This window comes from Schistocerca nitens, chromosome 6 (genome assembly GCF_023898315.1).
Source record: "Schistocerca nitens isolate TAMUIC-IGC-003100 chromosome 6, iqSchNite1.1, whole genome shotgun sequence".
Taxonomy (NCBI): domain Eukaryota; kingdom Metazoa; phylum Arthropoda; class Insecta; order Orthoptera; family Acrididae; genus Schistocerca; species Schistocerca nitens.
The window spans coordinates 224,902,625-224,929,396 of NC_064619.1; the positions used below are offsets into that span (position 1 = coordinate 224,902,625).

The following is a 26,772-nucleotide window of genomic DNA, read 5'->3' on the forward strand; positions in this document are numbered from 1 at the left end:
TTGCATTTTGTGTTGTGTGAAAGTTCATGGAAGCTGTCTTTTTGGTGTTGATAGTTAATCTGTTGATTTTTGCCCAGTTGCTGAGTTGTTCAGTGGCCAAGTTCACAGCTTTTTGCACAGCCTCTGTATTCTCCCCTTTGAGGAGTACAGTTGTGTCATCAGCAAATATTATTGTTTTGTGTGCATCAACATTCAGGCTCTAGTCATTAATATACAGGAGGAAAAGTAGGGGTCCCAATACTGAGCCCTGTGGAACACCTTGCTTTACAGTTTTATTATTTTATAGTATTTTGGTTATTGAGTTGCTTTGTCTATTAGTATATTTCATGCTGACTCTCTGCATCCGATTGGTTAGGAATGTAGCAATCCAGTTGTTTGCAATTCCTCTGATACCGTAGTGTTCTAATTTTTCCAGTAATATTTTGTGGTCAACAGTGTCAAAAGCCTTTGACAGATCCAGAAATATGCCTGTTATGGATTGTTTTCTATCTAACAGTTCTAAAAGCGTATTTATGCAATCATATACTGCAGTTTCAGTAGATTTGTTGCTTCTAAACCCATGTTGAGCTAAACTTAGTAAATCTTTTTTTTTTTTTTTTTTTTCAATGAAGTGCATCATTTTTTTGTACATTACTTTTTCAAAAACTTTAGAAAAGCAGTATGAGATTGAGATAGGCCTCTAGTTATTCATATCTTTATTAGCACCTTTTTTGAAGACAGGAATTACTTTAGAAAGTTTCAGAGCTTCAGGGAAGATACCTGCCTGGAAAGAAGTCACAGAGGTGAGTTAATGGTTCAGCAACTGTGTGTTCACAATTTTTGATTACGGCTGCTGGGATACCATCAATTCCAGCTGAATATGAATTTTTTAACTCTCTGAGGGCTTTTGCAACATCATTTTCAGTGACTTTGGTAATGAAAATTGACTCTGCACATGTGTGATATTTTTGGTTTGCTGGTTGGTAATTTGTGTTAGGATTATTTTGGACCAGTTTTTCAGCTATGCTCATAAAGAAATTGTTGAAAGAGTTCACCACAACTGCGGGATTAGATATAGATTCATTGTTGAGTTTGATTACTATGTTCGTGTGTGAAGCTTTCATTTCCCCTCTTTCTCTTTTTATGATATTCCACATTGCTTTTACTTTATTGCTGGATTTGTCAATGTACTCATCATTCTGCATCCTTTTTGCTTGTCTTATCACTCTTCTTAGGATGCATGTGTAGTTTTTATCGTATTCTGTTAGTTGGGGGGAGTCACTACTTTGTTTGCACAACATGTGGAGTATTCTTTTATGTTTGCAAGAGATTTTTGTAGCTGGTGGAATCCAACTCTTGTTTCTATTATTATTATTATTATTATTATTATTTATTCTTACTGGTTTTTTTGGAAAGGCCTCTTCAAAGTGGTGGATCATTTTGTCAAGAAATATGTTGAATTTCGTGTTGACGTCATTGGCTGTGTACATCTCTGTCCACTTTTCTTTACTAAGGAGGGCATTTAGCTTGTTCAAGTTCTCTTGGGTGAAAAACCTTCATAAAGTTTTAGGTGGGACTGGGTTTGAGGTATCTTTGCTAACATCGACCTTTAGAATGACAGCTTGGTGGTCACTGAATCCTGCACTGTATACTTGTAGAGTTGGGTTAAGTTTATTTCTATTTGCAAAAATTTGATCTAGAGCTGTCTTGGATGTGGGTGTTATTCTAGTAGGCTCGTTTACAAGGCCATGCAGATTATAAGTTTCTGCAATGTTAATCAATGTTTCCCTGTTTCTGTTATGCATCATAGTGTGGTTGAATGCTAAAATTCCCAGAGCATACTTTCTTAGAAGAGTCAAACAACACAGTGCTTTCTGCCACATGTATCACAAAAAGACTATGAAAGTAAAATTAGAGTTGTTTGAGCTTATACAAAGACTTATACACACATCAAAAAAGGTTTTGCATCATCTCAGTTTTGAGAGTTCTGGGCTCTGTACAGAAAATTGGAATAGAGATCAACATAAACATAGTTTCCGCCCTTTTTATTGCTCATGAAAACCACACATTGCATGTTGTACCACCATGCAGCAAGACCTTCAGAGGTGGTGGTCAAGATTTCTGTACACACTGGTACCTTTAATACCCAGCACATCCTCTTGCGTTGATGCATTGATACAAGTTCATCAAGGCACTGTTGGTCCAGATTGTCCCGACCCTCAATGGTGATTCGGCTTAGATCCTTCAGTGTGATTGCTGGGTCACATCATCCATAAACAGTCCTTTTCAATTTATCCCAGGCATGTTCGACAGGGTTCATGTCTGGAGAATATGCTGGCCACTGTAGTCGAGTGATGCCATTATCCTAAAGGAAGTCATTCACAAGATGTGCGCAATGGGGGTGCGAATTGTCGTCCATGAAGACGAATGCCTCGTCAATATGCTGCCGATATGGTTGCACTATTGGTCGGAGGATGGCATTCACATATTGTACTGCCATTATGGTGCCTTCCATAACCACCAGCAGCGTATGTCGGCCCCACATAATGCCACCACCAAACGGCAGGGAACCTCCACCTCGCTGCGCTCACTGGACAGTGTGTCTAAGGTGTTCAGCCCAATCGCGTTGCATCCAAACACGTCTCTGACGATTGTCTGGTTGAAGGCATATGCAACACTCATCAGTGAAGATAACATGATGCCAATCCTGAGAGGTCCATTTGGCGTGTTGTTGGACCCATCTGTACCGTGCTGCATGGTGTTGTGGTTGCAAAGATGGACCTCGCCATGGATGACAGGAGTGAAGTTGCGCATCATGCAGCCTATTGCACACAGTTTGAGTCATAACATGACGTCCTGTGGCTACACAAAAAGCATTATTTAACATGGTGTCGTTGCTGACAGGGTTCCTCCAAGCCATAATCCATAGGTAACAGTCATCCACTGCAGCAGTAGCCATTGGGCGGCCTGAGCGAGAAATGTCATCGAAAGTTCCTGTCTCTCTGTATCTCCTCCATGTCCGAACAACATCGCTTTGGTTCACTCTGAGACGCGTGGACACTTCCCTTATTGAGAGCCCTTCCTGACACAAAGTAACAATGCGGATGCAATTGAATGACGGTATTGACCGTCCAGGCATGGTTGAACTACAGACAACAAGAGCTGTGTACTTCCTTCCTGGTGGAATGACTGGAACTGATCGGGTGTCGGACCCCATCCGTCTAATAGGTGCTGCTTTTGCATGGATGTTTACATCATTGGGTGGGTTTAGTGACTTCTCTGAACAGTCAAAGGGACTGTGTCTGTGATACAATATCCACAGTCAACGTCTCTCTTCAGGATTTCTGGGAACCGGGGTGATGCAAAACTTTTTTTGATGTGTGTACATAGATGTTCTTCCTGTATGCCACTTGCAACTGGATGTGGGAGAGGAGGGGGGAATGATAATGGTACATGAGATACCATCCACTGCAAATCGTAAGGTGGCTTATGCACCTCCCGTGCATAGCAATAAATAACAGTTCTCTAGAACGCATGCTTGCTTTTATTTTTGTGAGTTTAAAACAGTGAATCACACATCACTTAAGTGCAGTTGAAATTAATAATAGCAATAATCTTTGAATGTCACATAAGCTTTTTAATAGTACTGTGCTACAAAGTCTTCTGCTTTTAAATGCCATCACAAAAATAGCTGATTCAAATTGTCAGATACACTGGGGTGACAGAAGTCATGGGACAGTGATATGCACATATTCAGATGGCAATAGTATCACATACACAAGGTATAAAAGGGCAGTGTACTGGCAGAGCAGACATTTGTACTCAGATGATTAATGTGAAAAGGTTTCCAACATGGCTATGGCCTCACAATGGGAATTTACAGACTTTGAATGTGGAATGATAGTTGGAGCTAGATACTTGGGGCATTCCATTTTGGAAATCGCTAAGGAGTTCAATATTCTGATACCCACACTGTCAAGAGAGTGTTAAGAATATCAAGTTTCAGGCATTACCTATCACCATGGACAACACAGTAGCCATGGACTTCATTAATGACCGAGAGCAACAGTGTTTGCTTCCAGTTGTCAGTGCTAACAGATAAATAACCACAGAAATCAATGTGGGATTTACAACACATGTATCTGTTACAACAGTGAAATTTGCTGATAATGGGCTATAGCGAATGCCTTTGCTAACAGCATGACATCACCTGCAGTGCCTCTCCTGAGCTTGTGACCGTATCAGTTATACCCTGGATGACTGGAAAACCATGGCATGGTCAGATGAGTCCCAATTTCAATCAGTAAGAGCTGATGGTAAGGTTAAGTGTGGCACAGACCCCATGAACCCATGGACCCAAGTTGTCAACAAAGCACTGTGCAAGTTGGTAGTAGCTCTGTAATAGGGTGGGCTGTGTATACATGGAATGGACTGGGTCATTGACTGGAAATGATAATAATGGGCTACTTGGAGACCATCTGCAGCCATTCATGGACTTCCTGTTCCCTAACAACGATATCATGTTATGGGCCACATTGTTCGTGACTGGTTTGAAGAACATTCTGGGGAAATTGAGCGAATGATTTGGCCAACCAGATTACCCAACGTGAATCCTGTTGAAAATTTGTGTGACATAATCGAGAAATCAGTTTGTGCGCAAAATCCTCCACTGCCATCACTTTCACAATTACGGATGGATATAGAGGCAGAATGGCTCAATATTTCTGCAAGTGACTTACAATGACTTGTTGAGTCCTTGCCACATGGAGTTACTGCACTACACCCGGCGAAAGGAGGTCTGACACGATATTAAGAGGTATCCCACAACTTTTGTCCTCTCAGTGTGTACAGGGTGTTTCAAAAATGACTGGTATATTTGAAACGGCAATACAAACTAAATGAGCAGCGATAGAAATACACCGTTTGTTGCAATATGCTTGGGACAACAGTACATTTTCAGGCAGACAAACTTTCGAAATTACAGTAGTTACAATTGTCAACAACAGATGGCGCTGCGGTCTGGGAAACTCTATAGTACGATATTTTCCACATATCCACCATGCGTAGCAATAATATGGCATAGTCTCTGAATGAAATTACCCGAAACCTTTGACAACGTGTCTGGCGGAATGGCTTCACATGCAGATGAGATGTACTGCTTCAGCTGTTCAATTGTTTCTGGATTCTGGCGGTACACCTGGTCTTTCACGTGTCCCCACAGAAAGAAGTCACAGGGGTTCATGTCTGGCGAATAGGGAGGCCAATCCACGCCGCCTCCTGTATGTTTCGGATAGCCCACAGCAATCACACGATCATCGAAATATTCATTCAGGAAATTGAAGACGTCGGCCGTGCGATGTGGCCGGGCACCATCTTGCATAAACCACGAGGTGTTCGCAGTGTTGTCTAAGGCAGTTTGTACCGCCACAAATTCGCGAAGAATGTCCAGATAGCGAGATGCAGTAATCGTTTCGGATCTGAAAAATGGGCCAATGATTCCTTTGGAAGAAATGGCGGCCCAGACCATTACTTTTTGAGGATGCAGGGACGATGGGACTGCAACATGGGGCTTTTTGGTTCCCCATATGCGCCAGTTCTGTTTATTGACGAAGCCGTCCAGGTAAAAATAAGCTTCGTCAGTAAACCAAATGCTGCCCACATGCATATCGCCGTTCATAATCCTGTGCACTATATCGTTAGCGAATGTCTCTCGCGCAGCAATGGTAGCGGCGCTGAGGTGTTACCGCGTTTGAATTTTGTATGGATAGAGGTGTAAACTCTGGCGCATGAGACGATACGTGGACGTTGGCGTCATTTGGACCACAGCTGCAACACGGCGAACGGAAACCCGAGGCCGCTGTTGGATCACCTGCTGCACTAGCTGCGCGTTGCCCTCTGTGGTTGCCGTACGCGGTCGCCCTACCTTTCCAGCACGTTCATCCGTCACGTTCCCCGTCCGTTGAAATTTTTCAAACAGATCCTTTATTGTATCGCTTTTCGGTCCTTTGGTTACATTAAACCTCTGTTGAAAACTTCGTCTTGTTGCAACAACACTGTGTTCTAGGCGGTGGAATTCCAACACCAGAAAAATCCTCTGTTCTAAGGAATAAACCATGTTGTCCACAGCACACTTGCACGTTGTGAACAGCACACGCTTACAGCAGAAAGACGACGTACAGAATGGCGCACCCACAGACTGCGTTGTCTTCTATATCTTTCACATCACTTGCAGCGCCATCTGTTGTTGAAAATTGTAACTACTGTAATTTCGAAAGTTTGTCCGCCTGAAAATGTACTGTTGTCCCAAGCATATTGCAACAAACGGTGTATTTCTATCACTGCTCGTTTAGTTTTTATTGCCGTTTCAAATATACCGGTCATTTTTGAAACACCCTGTAAATACAAGGATGAAAACATGAAAACTCTGAGATCTCTCAAAGTAATTTTATTGATTGTTGTTGCTAAATATTGTCTGCTTTACTGCCTCAGACAGTGTTTAATGTTGCCCATACACTAAATACTTAACTTCATTTTCCAGTCTGGGATACGTTGTAGTGACACACAGTTTTACATGTCACTTTTCTGTCTTTTCTTGTTTGTTATCATTTTCTAAATTAGCAACCTCTAAATATGAGAACTGAAGAATCACTCTTATCTGATGTGTAGACATCTGTGATACTTTTGGTCATTTATTATCTGTCTGTCATTTGTTCATTTTATGACATACAAATACATGTGAAACTTTGTGAAATCACTTCTCAGAATGCCTAATGTTTTTATATTTTTCAGGGTGGATATGTACGTAGAAGATAAGGTATCTCACCAGGGTCCTATACCAATACAAATTACACCCAAAATGACAGTGGCAGACCTGAAGCAGAAAGTCCAACTGGAGTTTGAAATTCCAGCTGGTGTGCAGCGATGGATACTGGGAAAAGAGCTTGCATCAGATGATTCTAAGACTCTGGAGGAGCATAATATAAATGCCAATGGCTGCCCTATGTTCCTATACCTCGTTGCTCCAGGTATGAATGAGACAATTATGACTGTTGAGCTGAATGTCATAAATGTATCTAGTTCGTTAGAAATGTTAAGTAAAGTCTGCTTATAATTATAAAGCCATTATCACTTTTTTTGCTATCTCAGCTTCAAAGAAAGACTCTTTGTTTATCATGCTACTATTTGAGAGTTAACTGTTACTTAATCTCTAGTATTTTTATAGTAATGCAAAGGTTCTCCATGTGATCAGCGATGTAGGGCTATCTCTGAAAAGGTACAATAATAAAGGATTTTCGTTGTAACAGTACAACATTCAGCAGGGCTACTGGGCACAAATTTCCTAGTTTTGAAAATGATTGATGACTGGTAACTCTGAAAATCTATTAAGCCTATACTTATTTACTTTTAATTATCTACTCTTATTTACTTGTAACTAGCCATCTAGTGGATGAGACAAATTGTATTTTTGGGATGAGACAAATTGTATTTATCACTATTACAACTTGTACATTTTAATTACTTCAGAGTTGGTAATATTTCTATTAGTACAAGACAAAAATAAATAGCATTTCTACAGTAAAGTAAAGTATTAGAGCAAATTTTTCAGTAATAATAGTAAAATTTATGTGCTCATAACTGTACAGTATTGTACATCATATATTTTTTGTTTATTCACATTAACAAAATAATAGTGTAAATATAGTGAATCTATAGAAAATAATGTATTAGGTAGTTTGGATACTTTTGAATAAATATTTGTACTACTAATACACTGGCACTGGATTCATACGAAAAGTAATATTATTAGATGATGGAGTTCAGAAACCCTTAACTAAGTGAGTTTTGTGAAAATTTAGATTCTATGCCTCACTTGTTAAGATATCTTTTGAATTTAACAATATTATGAAAAGGAAAGTTGCTGCTCACCATATAGCGGAGATGCTGAGTCGCAGATAGGCACAACAAAAAGACTGTCACAAATAAAGTCTTCGGACAGTAAGGCCTTCATCATGACACACACACACACACACACACACACACACACACACACACACACACACACACACACAAACTCAACTCAACTCAACTCAACTCAACTCAACTCACACATACGACTGCAGTCTCAGGCAACTGCAACAACACTGCGAGCAGCAGCACCAGTGCATGATGGGAGTGGCGAAGTTCTTGTATCCTGCCCGGCTGTGGCACTTTGGCCACACACACTTCATGTTGAACAAAATACGTATCTTGTTGCATAGATATTTTGCCTGCATCTTTTTGTGTGGAATTCTGAACACTTAAAAATGCAAACTTATAAATCTGTTTACAAGTAGCTACAGTACCAATTTTCCATTTAAAATTTCCCTCTCTCCAATTTAAGCAACTAAGAACCGTATTGTATTCAGTGCCTAATGGAAAACAAATTTCACTTGACAGATACTGAAAAAGAAGTTGGGGCACAGAACACAGTGACTGATGAAAAACCTGAACAGCAGCAGGCAGCAAATCCACCACCTACTGAACCAGGGAGAGGCTGGTATTACAATTATGAGGAGGACCACTACAGCTACTGTGAAGATTCTGAAAATGAAATAAGTGATGAAGAAACAGGGTAATTCCTATTTAACTGTTATACCTGCATTCTGTTTGAAATTCTGCAATAATTTATGACACTAAATATTTTGATATGGTGAGAATAGTGTTGTCTAATGCGTAACTGCAATGACAGCTGCTGTGTAAGAGCGCAAAAGCATGTGAACACACTAACTTTCGACACCTTATGGATTTATTGGTTATTTTTCTTTGAATGATGTCAAATGCGACATAGATGCTGCAATCTAAAAGATATGGCACTTATATCTACAACTCTAATGCTCCTCAACACTCCCTGAAACTTGGTAACAGGGTCGGAACTACACCTTCAGTTGTGCGTGCACAACTCGCGTGACATAATTGCCTTTCAGCGCAGATACAGAACGGATTTGACTAGTAATGTGCACAACACACAATGTGTACAGTTAGCCCTCGACACTCAACTAGAAGTTTACGTCATTGCTGCCAGGTGGTAGCACATTGCAGCAGACTTTTATTCCCGTTTGCTCGGCATAAATCCTGCTAGATGATAGCAGACTCCTCAGATATGCTAATTCACTTGCTACATACGGTAGTAAAATTATATCGGAAGTCAGTACATGTTAAGGTTGTACTGACAGTAAACCTATTTTGTGGGTTTCTGAATGAGTTAATAGTATATTAAGTTATGAATTTTATCACACAGAAGCTGACAAGGGAAACTCACAATCACACCGCCTCTGACTTTGTGGTAAGAGGGCGCAGTGGACAGCCCATCAAAACCTGAACACATATCAAGCGTGAAAATAGGAAGAAAGTGTACTGAACTGTGAAAAAAAAGCAAAATAAGAAACAGTGAGCGGCCCAAGGAAAAGAAGTGCAATATAGAGCTAATTGCAAGATCAATGGCGACATGATTAAATGGTCACAGTGTTGGATTATGAGGCAGGTGAGCCATGTTCAAACCTACCATATGCCACTTCTTTTCCACTATTCACTGTATTCAAATTTGTGTCTGTGTCATGGTGTAACATCCATTTGCAAAAGCAAGGTGTACGGGAGAGATTTACAATGACAGATCATTCTGCACAACTACTCTATTAGCAGCCGAAAGGAAGTGGCTTTCGAATGGGAACCACAAATGTTTGATGACAAGGTGACAAGCCAACCGAATCCTCCACCAGTAGACATGTCTGGTGTGCCATACACGGCATTAGTGACCGTATGTGTGTCATATAATAGAAATTTCATGCTGGTGCACCTAATTTGTATGCCTGGTAAGTGAGTGAGATATGCCTCCATACCCGAATGAGATATTTGTGTGAATGTGATCACTCACAAGGAAATGATGAAAACATAATAATTTGTCACATGAGCTGCAAAAAATGAACACAACAGTTTCACAATCACAGTTTCTGTGTGCCCTGTCAAAACATATTTTTAATGTTTTTGAAGTTGTGTTCTGTTTTGGAAGTTTCAACTCTTGAATTCATTTCTGTGAGCTGTCTATGTGGTATCCCCCCCCCCCCCCCCCCCCCCCCGCTCTCACTATTCATCACGTTTACTTGCGACAGTAATGCATTCTTACCACATGACTCATATTCTATAACCAGTTGCCAAGACTACAGAAAGAGAACAAACATTTCAATGACCGGATGGACAGTACATAATGTTGTGAAAAAAATAAAATAAAAAACAAATGACATGAAAGAGTTTCCAACATGGCTCACCAGTTTCACAGTACAACAGCATGACCATTAACCATGACGCCGCGCCTCTGAATGTGCGCTTAATATTGCACTTGTTAAGCTTGTACTGTTCATTGTTTCTAATTATTATTATTTTTCACCTTCTTCCTGTTTTCATGCTTGATATGTGTTCAATTTTTAATGGACTAGCCACTGGGCCATCTTACCACTAAATCTGAGAGGGGGAGGGGGGCAGAGATGGGGAGTTTCCCTTGTAGGATTTATTTATGCTTCTGAAATCTGTTGATCTTTTAATGAGTCAGGTTTATCTCTGCTGTAGGCCCACATTGCGTATATGAAAATTCACGAAAAGCTATATCACTGATTTCTCTGATGTTGACTTAAATTTGGGGTTGCTGGCAGTGTGCTTTAGGCTCTTATGGATCTTAGTGCCTCATTTGTAATCTAATCGAGTGACCATGTTGGTAGACGTTACTACTTGGGTTCAATCATTTCCACAAATGACACTTTGCATTTAGGGTTGGTTGTTTTCTGGGTGGGAATTGGCTTTCATGTGCAATGTAAACATGAACTATGTTGTATCTGTTTTAAATGCTAACAGAAAAGTAAAGCTGTGAGGATGGGTCATGTGTCGCACTTGGGTAGCTCAGTTGGTAGAGCACTTTCCCGCAAAAGGCAAAGGTCCCTAGTTCAGCCCACAGATGGAATCTGCCAGAAAGTTTCATATCAGAGCACATTCCTGCTGCAGAGTGAAAATTCATTCTGGGAACAGAAAAGTTAATTGCCAGGAAAAGTTAGCCGCAAGGGAACTAAGGCCTCCAAAAACAGATCCTTTGATTGAGGGAGTGCCGAAATCAAATAAGCATAACTACAAGTGAACATTTAACAAGGAAGTGTACAGTTAGCACAAGTTATTGTGTGGATGCAACATAAAAACTTCGTGAACTAATACATCCCTTGGGGATCTTGTATATTTTTAAAACTGGAAAAGCATGAAAACTTCAACTTACACAAAAATGCAAAATGGAGAATTGTGAAAGCTTACACATTATTTTGTTATTGTCCTAAACTGTACTTAATTATGTACAAAACAATAAGATTCTATAAAAACAATTCTTTCTTTTGTCAGATATTTTATGCACCTTATTATTATTATTAATGTTGTTATTATTATTATTGGCAGTGGCTGTAGCTGTATAAATTTGTTGATAAGCACAAATGTTATACAGCAGATGCTATTAATTTCACTCATTCAGATTTATCCGACTCTAAAAATCTGTGAACACCCAGAATGTATACTCACGAGCCGCTGCTGCATAATTGTATCAACATGTTGTTGAATAGGAGTAACAGACTTACAAGAAAGTTGACTATAGGTGTTCCATAAGTTTCATCACATAGACAAAGTAGGAAAGGCATTCAATAAGTAATGCTACAAATTTTTTTCTGTAATCTGGTTGGTTTTATTCAGGGTTCTCTTTTTCAACATAATCTTTGTTCAGTGTGACGGCCTTAAGCCATTATAATTATACTGGGAAGTGCTGTATGCGTGGCGCCATTCTACTGGTTGATGTTGGAGCCAGCATTTTGCAGCATCAGTAACCTGCCCATCATCCATGTACTGCATCACATGGAGTGTCCTACATTGGGCCAAACAGGTCGAAGTAGGAAGGTGCAACATCTGGGCTGTTGGGTGGAAGAGGAAGAACAATCAAATGAAGTTTCATGAGCTCCTCTCGGGTGCGCAGGCTCGGTTGAGGCCTCGTGTTATCATCGAGAGTGAGCAGTTTGTTTGCATTTTTGTTGTGACAAACACGCAGAAGTCATTTCTTCAGTTTCCTGAGGGTGTCCCAACACAGCAAGAGTCACAGCTGTGTGCAGCTGGCTGGCACACTGGAGATCAGATGTGTTTGTGCAACCATCTTCTGATGATTCCAGATGCCTCACCCAATGACTCATCAAGCATTTGTTCACTTACAGGTGTCTGCTGAGATTCTGCAAGCCCCTATGAATGTCTGCAATGCTCTGTTTTTCCACCAAAATAAACTCAAATCACAGCTGTTTGTTTGGTGTCGTAAGGCACGGTAGTCGAATGCACACCACAGGCGAAGAATCTGGATACCCACTAGGGGTCTCTGTGGTCCAACGCATGCCTGCACCGTGAGCCTCACCATGCGAGTGCGACACTCTCTGTACCCTGTGAAGTCTGTGGCCAATCGTGATTCCCGCAGTCATCTGTTTAGGCGGCTGCGCGGTGCTACCCCAGCAGTCTGGTACACACCGTAGTTCGCATGTGCATCTCAGCCGTACTGCATTCCAGTTCTATGTGTCGAGATACATACTGTCGTTGTTTGGACTGTTCCTGCATTGTTGTTGTCTCGCCGTGTTTATCACCGCAATTCTTGCTTGCTTGCCTCGTGTTGTGTCCTGGTCGGCCATAGTGTCTGTCATCCCCTACACATCCATCTGTCCTGTCTGTTCATTGTTAGTAATACCTCCAGTCGTGCTCCACCTGGCAGGGTCACGGCTCCTTTCTCTGCCGTGCACTGCTTACTGGTTGCTTGCAGCTATAGCAGTTTGCTTGGAACACGTCACCAATGTAGACACCATTTTGAAGGCTATATATGGCGCCTCCAGCCAATGGTCTTGCCGCAGTGGTAAAACTGGTTCCCATCAGATCACTGAAGTTAGGCACGGTTGGGCTTGGCTAGCACTTGGATGGATGATCATTTGGGTCTGCCAAGCGCTGTTGGCAAGCGGGGTACGCTCAGCCCTTGTGAGGCCAATTGAGGAGCTACTTGAATGAGAAGTAGTGGCTCCAATCACGGAAATTGAGAATGGCCAGGAAAGTGGTTTACTGACCACATGCCCTTCCATATCCTCATCACGTGAAGCCTGTCGGCTGAGGAGGATGAAACGGTAGTTGGTTGGTACCATTTGACCTTTCGAGGCCTGTTTGGACAGAGTATAGTGCCGTCACCTATCTATATTTCATGGAACTGTGGGGCTGAAGCAGAAATGTTTCGTGATGTCCCACAACAAATTAAATATTTTTTCAGCCAAAATTAGCCAAGGAAAAAAAAATGTGTTCCATTGTTTACTGAACATTCCTTGTATTTACACTAATGAGCCACAACGGTATGGTTGCCTACTTAAGATCATGTTGGTCCGTCTTTGTAACACAGTACTGCAGCAGTTCTGCGTGACATGGATTCATGAAGTCCTTGGTAGTTTTCCTGAAATATGTGGCATCAAATCACATAAATCGTGTAAATCTTGGCCATAAATTACGGTCCAGTGGTCTGTGGGTGCAGAGGTGGCATCTCATGATTTCTCAGATGTGTTCCATCGATTCCGGATCAGGCAAGTCTAGCAAGCAAGACAGCAATGTGAGTTCTCTGTCATGCTCCTCAAATAACTGTAACACAATTCTTGCCTTAAAATACTGACAGTAAACCTTCTGGAGGGTGCCAACGCTATGGGGGAAGACAATAAGTGTGAAGGGATGCAGGTGCTCTGCAATAATACTCACATAGTCCCCAGCTGTCTGCTGGCTTTGTTTACTACCACCACTCCCATGGAAACTCATGGAAACTCAGAAGAATGTCTCCCAAAGCATAATACTACCCCAGCCCACCTGCATTCATGATGTGGTGCATGTTTCTAGCAATCCTTCGACTGGTTGACAGTGTATCCAGACACCACGGTAAACATGGTGTAACAAGAAACATGATTTACATAATCAGGCTATCAACAATTCCACATGAACAGCTGATGAACTTTGCCTTTCCCTGAAACTTGTGTTCCTTCTTTAATGACCTCATTGTTGGTGGGATGTTAAACTATCAGTTTCCTTCCTTCTGTGTTGCTAGCTTATCAGACCTTCGCAAGTGGGTTATGGCATTGCAACATGTCCTTAGTTCTTGCCACCCGCATGGCCTTAATTTCCATTAATTTCTTCAGTCTCAGCACTTTGTATCTGTAACTATTCTTTTAATCTCTGTCTTGCTTATTACCCTATCTTCCACCTCAAAACTCTCAGGGTTTGAAATCTCACCCAGTGCAGTCCCCAAAAATCACTTTCTTTCTCATACTGTCCCGTTAAGTCTCCCGTGGGAAAGGCAAGATTATGAGTCCCAGTTGAACCCAAGTTTCAATCTACTAGGAATTTTCAAAACAGTAGACTCTCTGCCACAGAGTGAAAATTCGTTCCAGTAATTAAATGTGTTCCATTCATCATTCCAGTTGTCTTTTAACAAATAGTTCCAGAGTTTTGTTGCATGAGCTTTCCAAAATTGGTGTATTAGATCAAGCACATCCAGGTTCTTTTCTTTGTTTCAATATGGGGATAATGTGGTCCATGTCAGAGGGAGAGATTCACTAGATATTGAAGATGTGTAGCAGATGTTGCAATGTCTCTGATTGCATAGGTGCAGTTGCTGGGTCACAAATGTTGTCAAGGACTGACAGTTAAAATTCCTTCGTTGCATTCCAGATGTGATCAAATGAAAATGGTTGAGCATTTGCCAATAGTGTGGTGATTGTGTTTGCATCATCATCTGTCCAAGAATAACAACTTTATGAATGCTGGCTATTGCATTTTTTTTGCCATCAATCATTTATTATCCTCTTATACTCAGTAAACTATACAGTGATACATGTGCTTCATCTCAAATGTCTATGTTGCAAAACATGTTACATACCAGAAACAAATACCTGTCATTTTAACAGGACTTAAGTTTTATGATTTCTTGTTAAATACCAGAAACATTTAGTCACGCCTGATATCTTACTAAGATGAATAAAACTTTAGCCCTCATTTTTTTCTGTTATATCTTTTTCCCTGGAAACGTGTGATGTTGAACCGTGCAAGCTTATAATTACGTCTCAACTATGACCGTCTATACTAAGCAGGCAAAAGTTATGAGAAAAGGCACTTGATGTGATATCAGTCATCAGCTACTCAACCATCTGTGGTGCATTTGTTTCTGTGCAAATCATGATGCAAATAGGTTCCTGATGTCGCACATTCAAATCGGCAGCAATCTGACCATCGATAGCCTCTTATGGCTCTGCAGTGGCAACATTATGTCTGCTTGTCAGACGCTTCTGGTCATTCTGTTTGGCTGTTCATGTATGTCTTTGCAATATTGAAGACTCAGCCTAGAACACTGTGGACTTCAAAAACCTGTATTTTTGTGTAATCTCCTGTTGCATTGCACCAGTCATCGCCCCATATTCAAAGTTGGTTCACACATGACATTTCATCACATTCAGTACACACCTATGTGCAACAAAGTGCTCGGATATTGTGTCTACACTGGCACAATATGCTGCATATAGATGCAAAATTCAGGTGACTTACACAGCACATCTTCAAATGAGATAACTCTCCCATGACCACTGGCCATTTACTTTATTAATCAGTGGTACAACTGTCCCTCGCATATTTCTTGACATCAGTTGGCTTCCTTGAAAGTAGCAGGTCTAATGTGTACAAATAAATAATGCAAGAATTTTTCTGTTATTAAGTCTTTATTTAGTAATCAACCAACATTAATTTTACAGCCCTGATCAGACTAAGAAAGTGTTGGTGAATGAAGGATTAAGGCAAGTAACTCAAACAGTTCAAAATGGTGCATCTGAAAAGCAAGAAGTTCCTAAAGTAAACCATGTTGCGGAAGAGGAGGAAGATGAAGAGGAAGAGGAAGAAGAGGAAATTGAAGAGGAGGAGGAAGTAGAAGAGGAAGATGAAGACTCAGATGAAGGAGGCTTGATAGGTGCAACAGCTGTTGTGGTGCATGAGAAACCTGTTGTAGTAGAACCTTCAGAAATCCATGTTGGCCACTCAAAGGCATCACCAGTTCCAGAGCCAAAACCATCTGCACCTCACATTGATGAAATAGGAAATACAAGCGTGAGGGAGAGGAAAACTGATACCATGAATTTAGGTATGTTTTGATGTTTGATTTCATATTTGTCCTTCACTATGTAATATGGTAGATACCTCAGAAACAAGTTTGTGTGTGTGTGTGTGTGTGTGTGTGTGTGTGTGTGTGTGTGTGTGTGTGTGTGTGTGTGTTTCATTACTAGCTGATTATCCAGTGTTGCACAGTTACTTATTTGTCCAAATAGTTACATTAGATATGAAAAGGAATGAAGTCCGTCTGTAGTACAAAAACAAACTCAGTTTAGCTGATATCTATCCGAAATTGAATTGAAATTGTTCCACAAATTCCAAAATTATGCTTTACGTATCACTCTGACTTCCCACCCCCATCCCTGCACTGGCTCTTGTTGGTCAAGTGTCACTAGGAGTATCAACAATCAACCCTGAATGTTGTCCAATATCAAACTGCGATAGGGCCTGCAGCCATGGTAATTTTTTTAACTATATCAATTTGCCACAATGGCTGTTATTGTCAGGATTAGTGTGGACAGTACGAAATAAAAGGATGGTTTAATCGTAACAATAACAGCCAGTGCAGGATATTGATGTCGTTCCCGAACATTGTGTATGACACTAATATTTGTCTTTCTTTTTATTAATTTTCTGTCATCCATTTTCTGCACCCACCATATTCCTAGCAGAGAAATGTCATCAAAGCTATCACCAATTAAACTGTGACCCCAAAAATTGTGGATTTGACACTAATATAAAATTGATACTAATGTCAATTCCTTTTTATTAAATTTGCCCTTCACATCCTCTCTGTCCCTGCTCACACTGCGTGGGATGAAATGTCATGTGGACTGTCACCAGCCAACTGAACAATGCCAAAAACCTTGGTTTTGTCTCTAATATCAAATTTTTTTATGTAACACACCCTTCTCTCCCTCCTCACAACCTTATCCCGTAGCGCTTGAGGTTCCCCCACAGAAATGGTTTCCAGCAGCTACTTCTCTATTCTTTGCTTTGTTCCTTATCTCTATAGGTTCTCTTTAATTGTGGAATGTACAGAAGATATGTTAATGAATCAATGATTATATTAATCCTTTTTTAGCTGCAATTGTAAATTATTCTTCTTATGGGATCCAACTCTGAATGAATCTTGGTTTGACCAACCGTATTATGCTTTGTCATGGACAATTTGTCTACATTTTCTAACATTCATGAAGTAATCTATATTTTACATTAACAAATCACTTTCTGGCCTCCATTCCAGCATCATTTATACTGTCCTGCTGTTCATCCATAAACATGACCCAATGAAGCTATTGTTGTGTTCTTTGTTAGCTTTACACTGTCAGCTTGGAAAAATATTCAGCTATTAGTAATAAGTGTTGCAGCTAACATTAGCAGATAGTGGAAGCCATTGTCTAGTGAACTTACACTTCTTCTTCTTCATGCCAGGATGGAAATGTCCAGTTTGCACACTAATCAATTCTCCTACAAGACCAGGATGCGCTGCTTGTACAACCGAAAGACCTGTACGATATGTGGTCCCTGTAGAATATCGAGCAAATGAACAGGAATTCCAAAGAATGAGACGTGAGCAAAAACTGGATGAGGAAATGCAGCAGGTTACTATGCAGTTCTTATTATGGAAGTTAAATATGTTTTGATGAATGTGTATTTCCTTATTTGAAATAATTGATATTAAAAATTATCTTTGTGATAAATCTACAGTACTGCCATGCATAACAGTTTTTCATAAAATCATTGCATCATCATATTTCACTATTTGCAGGCAGCAGCAAAAGAGAAAGACGTTGAGAAGCAAAAACAAAATCATCATTATCAGGAACTCTTAAATCTGGATAACACAGATCTGGTTCCCAACACTGAAGCTTTTGACTGTTCTGTCTGTCTTGTAACATATAATGCTGGTGATGGAGTAATTCTTCGAGAATGCCTTCATGTATTCTGCAGGTGCATTGTTTTTAACAATATCTTTAAGTTTGCAAACTCTCTTGACTGTGTGGAATGTGTTTTACAACTTATCGCTAAACACATAAATGGGTGCACTAATTTATTTGATATGAGTGGAATGCAAGCACTGCAAATGCAAAAAATAACAATATGTTTTCAAACAACAAAACCATTTCATAAAAATGCATTATTAAAAATTCAAACAAAAAATGAAAACGGAACAATACTCAGTGATCCACACTCATTTATATAAAGATGAGGTAATCACTAACACTTTAGGCACCATTCGTCTGCATACAACTAGTTGCTTGTACCCATTTCCTTTTATATTGTCTCCAACCTGAAATTTCTATTATTATACTATTACTGAAGCTTCATTTCATGATGGACAGCTGAAGTGAACAGAGATGTCACGTATCAAAGCAAACTAATCTCTGGAGAAGATTTAAAACAGGCTAATTTTTCATTTGTTGTATTTACTTTGGACTATTTGCCTGAAATAGATTTTTTTTGTTCAATAAATGTCCACTAATGAACTGTTGGTTTCTTTTGTGTTATATGTTCTCATTTAACTTTGATTAACACTATTTTTTTCAATTTGGTGACAATACTAAACCCATTTACAACATCTTAACAATTATTCATGTTAATACATGCAGACAATGACTTCTCTATATTTTACTGTTAATACAAAATATGTTTCACTAACAAAGTAATGGAAATAAGGCTGTGCATTGCTTGGATGATTAATATGGTTGCACAACATTATTCAGATGGCAGCTTGGCCAGAGGCTGCACTCTGGCTGTCAAATTTGATGCTTCCCCCTATCTTTCAAATGTATGCAGTGTGATTAAACAATTTTATGTGCATTTTTCCTGCTCAGTAACAGCAATATCCTGGTCAAGGTAGTCCACAATGTGTCCCAGAAAAACTCCCATCTATATTTATATATTTTGTATCACTAGTAACAACAGTAAAACATGAGGTGATCACAACAATAACAATGCAACCACCATTTGAAATATTGATAGTTGTCATTCTCAATGTCAGCTGTAATTGTGACACCAAACTAGCACCTAAAATGCAGTATTTTGTCACCTTTCTTTTAATCATGAATGGTTGAGAATAGCCACTGACAAGATAATTTTAGAGGAAAATTGTTTTGTGTTGGTGAAGTTCGAGCATGGAAATGAATTCCCAGAAATAATCTATCATTCTGTAACAGTGTGTGTGTGTGTGTGTGTGTGTGTGTGTGTGTGTGTGTGTGTGTGTGCGTGCGTGCATGCGTGCACACTGTAATCTAAGTTTTATTACCAAATAAGTCATCCGAAACATCATTAAAATGCACATACCACTGCAGAGACAAAGCTTCATTATGGAAATTATTTGAAGCATGTTGAGGAAAGCCATTTTCTGCCGTGTCCTTTCTCCCAGAATCCAGCAAAGTCTGAAGAAGATCTTCTGTGTAGAGCTAGGGAAGACATGAGGGATTTCACATTAAAGCTTTGAGTTTGGTAATAGAACATATTCAGGCGGCTCAATTGATAAAGAGAGTTTCTCATGAGAGACAAGACTTGAATTTGGAATCCCTGCAGAAAGTTTTAATGTGTCAGGAAATTTAAAGTAATTGGTTACCTTGGATTTGTGTTAGCCACATGCCAATTCTTATGTTGCTAAGACTAATTCATTAAATAACTAGACAAGGCAAGTGAACCATCAAGACCATAAAATGAGAAAGTACGTGTTTTTATAGTAAGATATCAATGAGTTACATGTAGGGGTCACAGAAATTGACATTGCTTTGTCTTGAGTCAGCATTGTTTTATGTCACTATCATATCATCGATAAGCGTAGAAGAATAATTTAATAATAATCTAATTGTTGCAATTCATTGCAGTACATTATTTTTTGGTAATACTCAACTTCTGTCTTCTTATGACCTAAACATTTTCTGCACAGAATTGAAAATGAGGCCATAAAAGGCAATGCCATTCAGAACAGTTTAAACAATGAGGATACAATCTGCTGTCCCACTTTGTGTGGAATAACACATTTGTAACACTGTGAATTAAGTTTCATTATGTAGACAGAATTCATATGTAATTCAAAGCTCATAAAATGAATTCTGTGGAATGCAGGTAACTGGCAAAGTAGAAATAGAGAGTGCCTGGCCATGTGACCAATTAATGCAGTTGCTGTAAGACTAGACCAAATAACTGTTGTTTGAACATAATTGTGGTGTTTGATATATGACAACAGCATTAATTCTGCTATCATTTACCTCCCACCATGAATGATTGAACAGAAATAACAGAATCACAATAAAAATGAGGATCAAAATTCAACTATAGTCTCAGTTTATGATCTTTACAAATTGTCATTAAGTAATCATCATGAGATTATTTTTTTAAGTGCACTAAATAATCTTACAGCAGTAAGTGAATGAGGCTCTGTATTGAACTGCTCTGTTGGTGGTGTATAAATTCATAGGTGAACTCATTTTTCATTACTGTCTTACCAAAGTTGTGAATACATCATCGATGGCTCATGTTGCATTTATGCTGTGTTTTGTTGCAGACAGTGCCTAAGGAATACTGTACAGTTTAGTGAGGAGGCAGAAGTTAAGTGTCCTTATAGGGATGCAGACTATGCTTGTGACTGTGTTCTTCAAGAAAGAGAAATTAAAGCAGTAAGTAAATTTTGTACAATATTGTTTTGTCTTCAGTTTTCAGAGTCTTGCCTCTTTGCCACTTCTGATGAGAATATGATTGCTCTATCTAACTGTTGGCCACAATGACCAAAACTAAAACTGATGGCCCCAAGACTATATATATACTTTTGGTAAATACTTACAAAAGTAGAAACACTATCCTACGTTCCATAACTGTTTGTTGAGGAAGCTAAGAGAGATAGATTGGGGATGATTAGAAAGGAGGCACTGGTCATTCAGACCCCAGACTGAGAGAGACCCAACTCTTGTAAAAATCAGGAATGACAAAGTTGAAGCAAGAGCATTAAAGAAAGTAGTAGGTCAAAGCTAGTACATTGATAAGTATGTTACATAACAAGCAGCGAGTCCACTAAACACTGTATATAAAAAGCAGAGCACTTATTTGAATGTTGTGTCCCTGGATAGTTGATGAGAAGAAGGTGGGCCAGATAAGACAAACATGATGATGGGCAAAGCACCCAGGTTATTGCAGCTAGCTGTGAACAGACATGGGGCCACTTGGCAGGTTACAGCGGGTCAGTGACATGGAAATGTGGAAGTGGTAAAGGGAGTGCATGCTGCCACTTGATGCTTAAGGAAGTGAGGCAAAATGTTAAAATTGAAACTTGAATATTTACTGAAAAAACTAAACCTGCTCCAAGACATGATACAAAAAATCTTAAGATAGCATTGAATTCACAGTAGTGAGACAAGCTCACTAAAACTATTAGATGCATATAAAATTATTATTAACAAAGTTATTAACATTTATGCTAAAATTGTTTGTTAAGTCAGTAAAAAATGATACAGATACACAATGTATACCATGTGTCCCACACAGTTACATATATCTTGATGACAGCTGGAAAACAACCTTGTTTCTATTATTATTAAACTAATAATCTGGACAAGGGTGCCAAAACAAATATTTCTCCACACGTACACGAGTGATTATTGCCAGAATGAGAGTGTGTTCCATTATCCTACAATCCATTTGTTTAATCAATGAGGCTGGTAATTTAATGTATTCAAGGTCATCATTTGACTAGCACAGGACTGCAACGCGAAGGTGAATAAGGTTGTCAAGTTGACTAGGTTACCTCCAATTCTGTTTGTGGTGTATAGAATTGAATAAAGCCAGTTATTTTGTTACATTTGAAACTGAATAATGAGATATGAGGCTGCTAACATGTTATAATATGCCTTACTTAATAAGCTGTGCTCAACTAGTAAGTTGCTGTATTGTATGAGGCAGTGGGTCACATGACCAAGTTTTCAAACAGGCAGGCAGTGGAGAACTTGGGTTTTCTTTTTGTTTTGATCTTTTTGTCAGTGATGTAGGTTTTGCTAAGGTTTTGTGTGGCCAGAGAGCTGCTTGACCTCAGGTGGTAACAGTTAGAAACATATTGACATGCACCAATTCCGGACTTAAGATATGTCCACAAGATGCCTCTTTTCTCACACACAATCACAGATCCATGGGAACAGAAGCACATGCATAAAAATTAGTTAAAGAGCGTACATACATACAAATCCACAATCTCCTGTCTACATGTTGGCTCATTGCTCAAGCACACTGCTATGCACTCCTTTCTTTGCTCAGAAGTTTGTGCTACTTTTATTGTGATGCAAAGGTGTCAGAAAAAGAAAATACAAAGGTAACTATTGGTAAAAAAAGAATCTAAATAACAAAGGTATGATAAAGTAATGGTGACATTCTGTTTGCAAATTTGATGAGGTTCAGCAAGACTGTAGAGTTTCTGCTTGGGACACTGCAGCTGTGAGGCTGGCAATAAAAACATTCTGCTAGCTGGAAACCAGTGACTTATATGCCAGTTTGAACTATTTAATTTGCATTTCAAAACAAAGCGTTTCAGTGGTTACTCCTGAAACTAAGAAAACTTAACTGAGTTTCTTAGTTGTTATGTGAATGCTAATTGGCTTTTGATCTTCATTTGAATTATACTAAAAAAATTATGTACACAACTTTAATCATAAAGGATTATGTATAAATTAACATCCTCAGATTCAACAAATTAAAAAATGTCACAGAACCCAGCATCCACTAGAATGTATGTTGCATTTTCCAATTTCGTATTTCTTGCATCATCAGCTCCCTTCATTTCAATTTCTAGTAATTTGTTGATGAGCCATATTCAAATCTAAGGAAGGTCTTGTACTCACTGTTTGGTGTTATTTAACAATGAATTGATGCTTACAGGGGATTAATTTCTCGTTATTGTTACTGCGCCCCAGTGAAGTTGCAATTGGTTTGATATTGTCCAGGAATAAAAAACTGTAGCTAGTAAGCCTGAAATAAAAGCTACCAGTCCTTTTGGTAATATTTCTTTATTAATTTACTTAGCCGTCCATACATTTCACTTTGTCCTTCTATCATCTCTGACCTGAAGCTGACACAGTGTTTAGTTATGTACTACCTTTGATCTCATGCTCTCTCAGATGTCTGTTTGTCTCTCCATATCCTAACAACAGGTGGGTTCATCTCAACAAGGGGTCTGAATGATCAGCTCCTCCTCTATAACTTTCTCCATCACATCCCTCTTCGACAAACTGCCTGTGGGCTCCTGTCTGGGCGTCGGCTTCTGTCTGGGCGTCTTTGGCTGACGTTTGTTCGATGATTTTTCTGACATCTCACTGGCACAAGAGGCTGGCATTGTCAAAGCTTCACCTTCCATTCCTAAACAAGTAAAGAACTAGAGAGACTATTAGCAGAGGCAATTAGTTGTGCCACTAGTTGCTCCTCCAAATTATGGGGCATTGCATCATATGAAGTGTATCAGCCAACAGCAAGCAAAAGCACCACAGCTTCTAGTAGCAGAACAGTTGTGGGAAATTGTATTAAATGGAGTATATTAGCCATGGACAAATAGTTAATAGTGGTGTAACAACTCCAAAGTTAGGACAGCTTTTGCTACATTTATATATATTGTGGTGTAACCACCTTGCTGGGGACAATAATTGTTGAAAAATAAATAAATCAAAATAAAAGTCTGTATGAATATTAATCTTGAAGAAGGTAGCAGAAATAAAAGTTCTTGAAGTTGGACGGATGTAACTCACATTGTTAATAAAAAAGCAATGTTGGCATAAACTTCACTTTATTGGTCCACTGCAGTCGATTCTTCACATAAATTTTCTAAGTGATGGCAGGCCATAGAACACATGCATCTCTAATAACATGAGAGGCCAGAAAGTGATTCTGGTGTACTTAGATTTTTAACTCTGGATGTTGTTTATTTCTTGACTTTTCACACAGTGCAGCTCAAAATCTCACATTGTACTGGCCCCCTTGCACGATTTCTTGCTGGCTTATATACATTCACTGACAGTCAGAACATTTTTATGTATAATAATTTTGATAGTTAAAATTGCCAAAATCAGTCAAAATTAGAGAAAATGTTATTATTCAGTGGTCACAATTGAAACACATGAAACAGTACACATATCTTTCATTTTCATGGAAAATAAGTGAAATGATTCAAATAAACAATGCTGACTACACTTTTGTTAATTGCACTGAAACTACATTATCCTAAGTATGCCTACCTTGTTTCCTGTTCCTGTTAGTGTAGACAAAATTTCAGTATATAATTCAGTAAGCTAAATAAGCACTTTGTTTACATTCTCAATTTGTTTTGTATGGTGAATTACAGTAATTATGAAGTAATTAGATGTCATTATGTTAAACAATAGTATAGAAAGCTGATAATCGACAGAGCTGTTACAGGTTTCTAAAACTATAAACTAGAATATATTTGATGCTTTTTTTGTCATCCAACTATTTGTAAATGTACAGTACTAACTGAAATTAAACAGACTGATAATACATGTTCCTACCAATGGATGGACATAATATTAGTGAGCACTTTGATGTGAAGTTGTTGATAATCACATTGCAGAGCTCATAAGGTGAAATTAAATACATGGGCCCTACCTGATGACATAACAGTTATCAAGCGATCCAAATTAGCTTCAAAATTGCATTGAAAATGGGCTGCTTAAATATCTATAAGTGGTACTTAGAGTTTTTGCCTCCTGAAAGTAAGTATTTACCAGTCCTTCTGTCTCTTTGTATTTTTATAGTTTTTTCAGGTGAATTTTCCCTTAGATACAATGTACCAAAACTAATATGGTGTCAACCACTGAATGAAACAGATGTGCAGGAAGCATAACCAAACATACATACCAAACAAAACAAGTGTTGAGAGATTCAGTGTACCTAACTATAAATAAGGTCAGAAAAATTATTTTTCAGTAGAGGTATTTATTACTTTCTAGAGAATAGTCGCGTTTTAGACAAAGTAAACGTTTCATTGAATGCGTGTCTATTCTTGAGCTTAAGTGATTTCCATGATGCCATGTTATACAAAGAACAGCCTCTGTTTTGGCTGTTGGTCCACCATAAAAAACTACTGTTGTTATCTTAAATAAATAATACATGTATAAAAATAATAAATTACACATTCTTTTGTTTGCAGCTTGTGCCTGCCGATATGTATGAACAGCATTTGGCCAAATCTGTAGCACAAGCAGAAAATAAAATAGGAAATGCATTTCACTGTAAAACACCTGACTGCAAAGGATGGTGTATTTTTGAAGACAATGTTAACGAGTTCCGCTGTCCAGTGTGTTGTGTAACCAACTGCCTCACATGCCAGGTAAATTGAAATAGTAATTGTCACAAAAACATATGGATTCTTTTATCTTTCCCACAAGGTTATATTTAAGCTTGTTGTCAACAATCATAATCTCTCAAAAGAGATCCCCATAAAAAAATTAAGTTTTTATTAATTAAAAACTTACATCTTAAAAACAGACAGATATGAAAAAAAAGACAGGCCACTAGCTTTTTGAACTATGTTCTTCTGTCTGGCCAAAGAGAAGAAACTGCTTAAGAGGGAATGGTGTCATGTTACAGATGCTGTCAGTATCAGAGAACTGATGATGAGCATGAGGATGAGGATGATAATATCCATCCTCCATGTACTGTTGTTGATAGTGGACCTCTTGTCCACTGGCAGAGTAAGGGATGTGTAACTGTGAATTCATGCAAAGATCTTCTTTAGTCCATCTAACATATATTTGCTTGATATGGTCCACTTGCATCCATTTCAAATTAGTTACAGTCACCTCAGCCTGTTTCCTAATCCATTTGTTTGTTTCCTTTTTTCTTCTAGTAATTGCCAACATGAATTTCTCCACTGCTCACTGAAATTTTCATGCTAATGGTCCTTCCCTGGCACTCATAAGTCATAACTTTAACACACTAACCGTAAACTTTTTATTTGCAGTCTCTTTGAAAGATTAGTTTTACCGTATTTAGTTTATGAAAAGCACTTCGTGCTATTTTTACTCTTATTTTCATTTGTTTGCTTGCCAATTCAACCTCAACTGCACTAAATACAAAAGCTCAACAGTTACAAGTAATGCTATGCTTCCATTATTAATTGGTACTATTATCTTTTCAATATGTTCAATGAATATTATATGTAGTCTCGGTATAATAGGTTTTCAGAGTTGCTGAAATTTATCTGCACTACGGGCAAACAATACATGTCATCAGCAAAATGAATGTGATTCTTGAAAGTTTCCCGGCATAAAGAGAATTCCATGAAGTTTCGGGATTGGAGTCAGACAACGTTGACTTCTTGCCACGATATTTTGACTAATAACCTTTCAGCCATTTTCTCCTGAAGACTGCTGAAAGAATGGTGGCAAGAAGCCGACATTATCCTGCTGCAATCCCAAAACTTCATGGAATAAAATGAAGGTGGTTCACCAGTGTTCCTGCAACATGTATTCCTTCTTCGTTTTTCCATTTTTACTGGTTTTGTTGAAACTGAGTCAAAATTAGTGAATCCTGATGTTGCGGTCTTCAGTCCAAAGCCTGGTTTGATGCAGCTCTCCA

At 38.8% G+C, this 26,772-nt stretch overlaps 1 protein-coding gene across 4 annotated transcripts in view; it reads left to right on the forward strand.

The window, feature by feature from the left end:
- The window catches only part of LOC126262268 (uncharacterized), a 508,717-nt gene that overhangs the window by 444,999 nt on the left and 36,946 nt on the right, over window positions 1-26,772 (forward strand). For all 4 annotated transcript variants that reach the window (XM_049958775.1, XM_049958774.1, XM_049958773.1 and 1 more), the window contains 7 exons: window positions 6,769-7,004; window positions 8,416-8,590; window positions 15,828-16,210; window positions 17,614-17,783; window positions 17,951-18,132; window positions 20,711-20,822; window positions 25,343-25,522. In XM_049958775.1, the coding sequence (XP_049814732.1) occupies window positions 6,769-7,004; window positions 8,416-8,590; window positions 15,828-16,210; window positions 17,614-17,783; window positions 17,951-18,132; window positions 20,711-20,822; window positions 25,343-25,522 (1,438 nt within the window). The remainder of the gene's footprint in view (window positions 1-6,768; window positions 7,005-8,415; window positions 8,591-15,827; window positions 16,211-17,613; window positions 17,784-17,950; window positions 18,133-20,710; window positions 20,823-25,342; window positions 25,523-26,772) is intronic.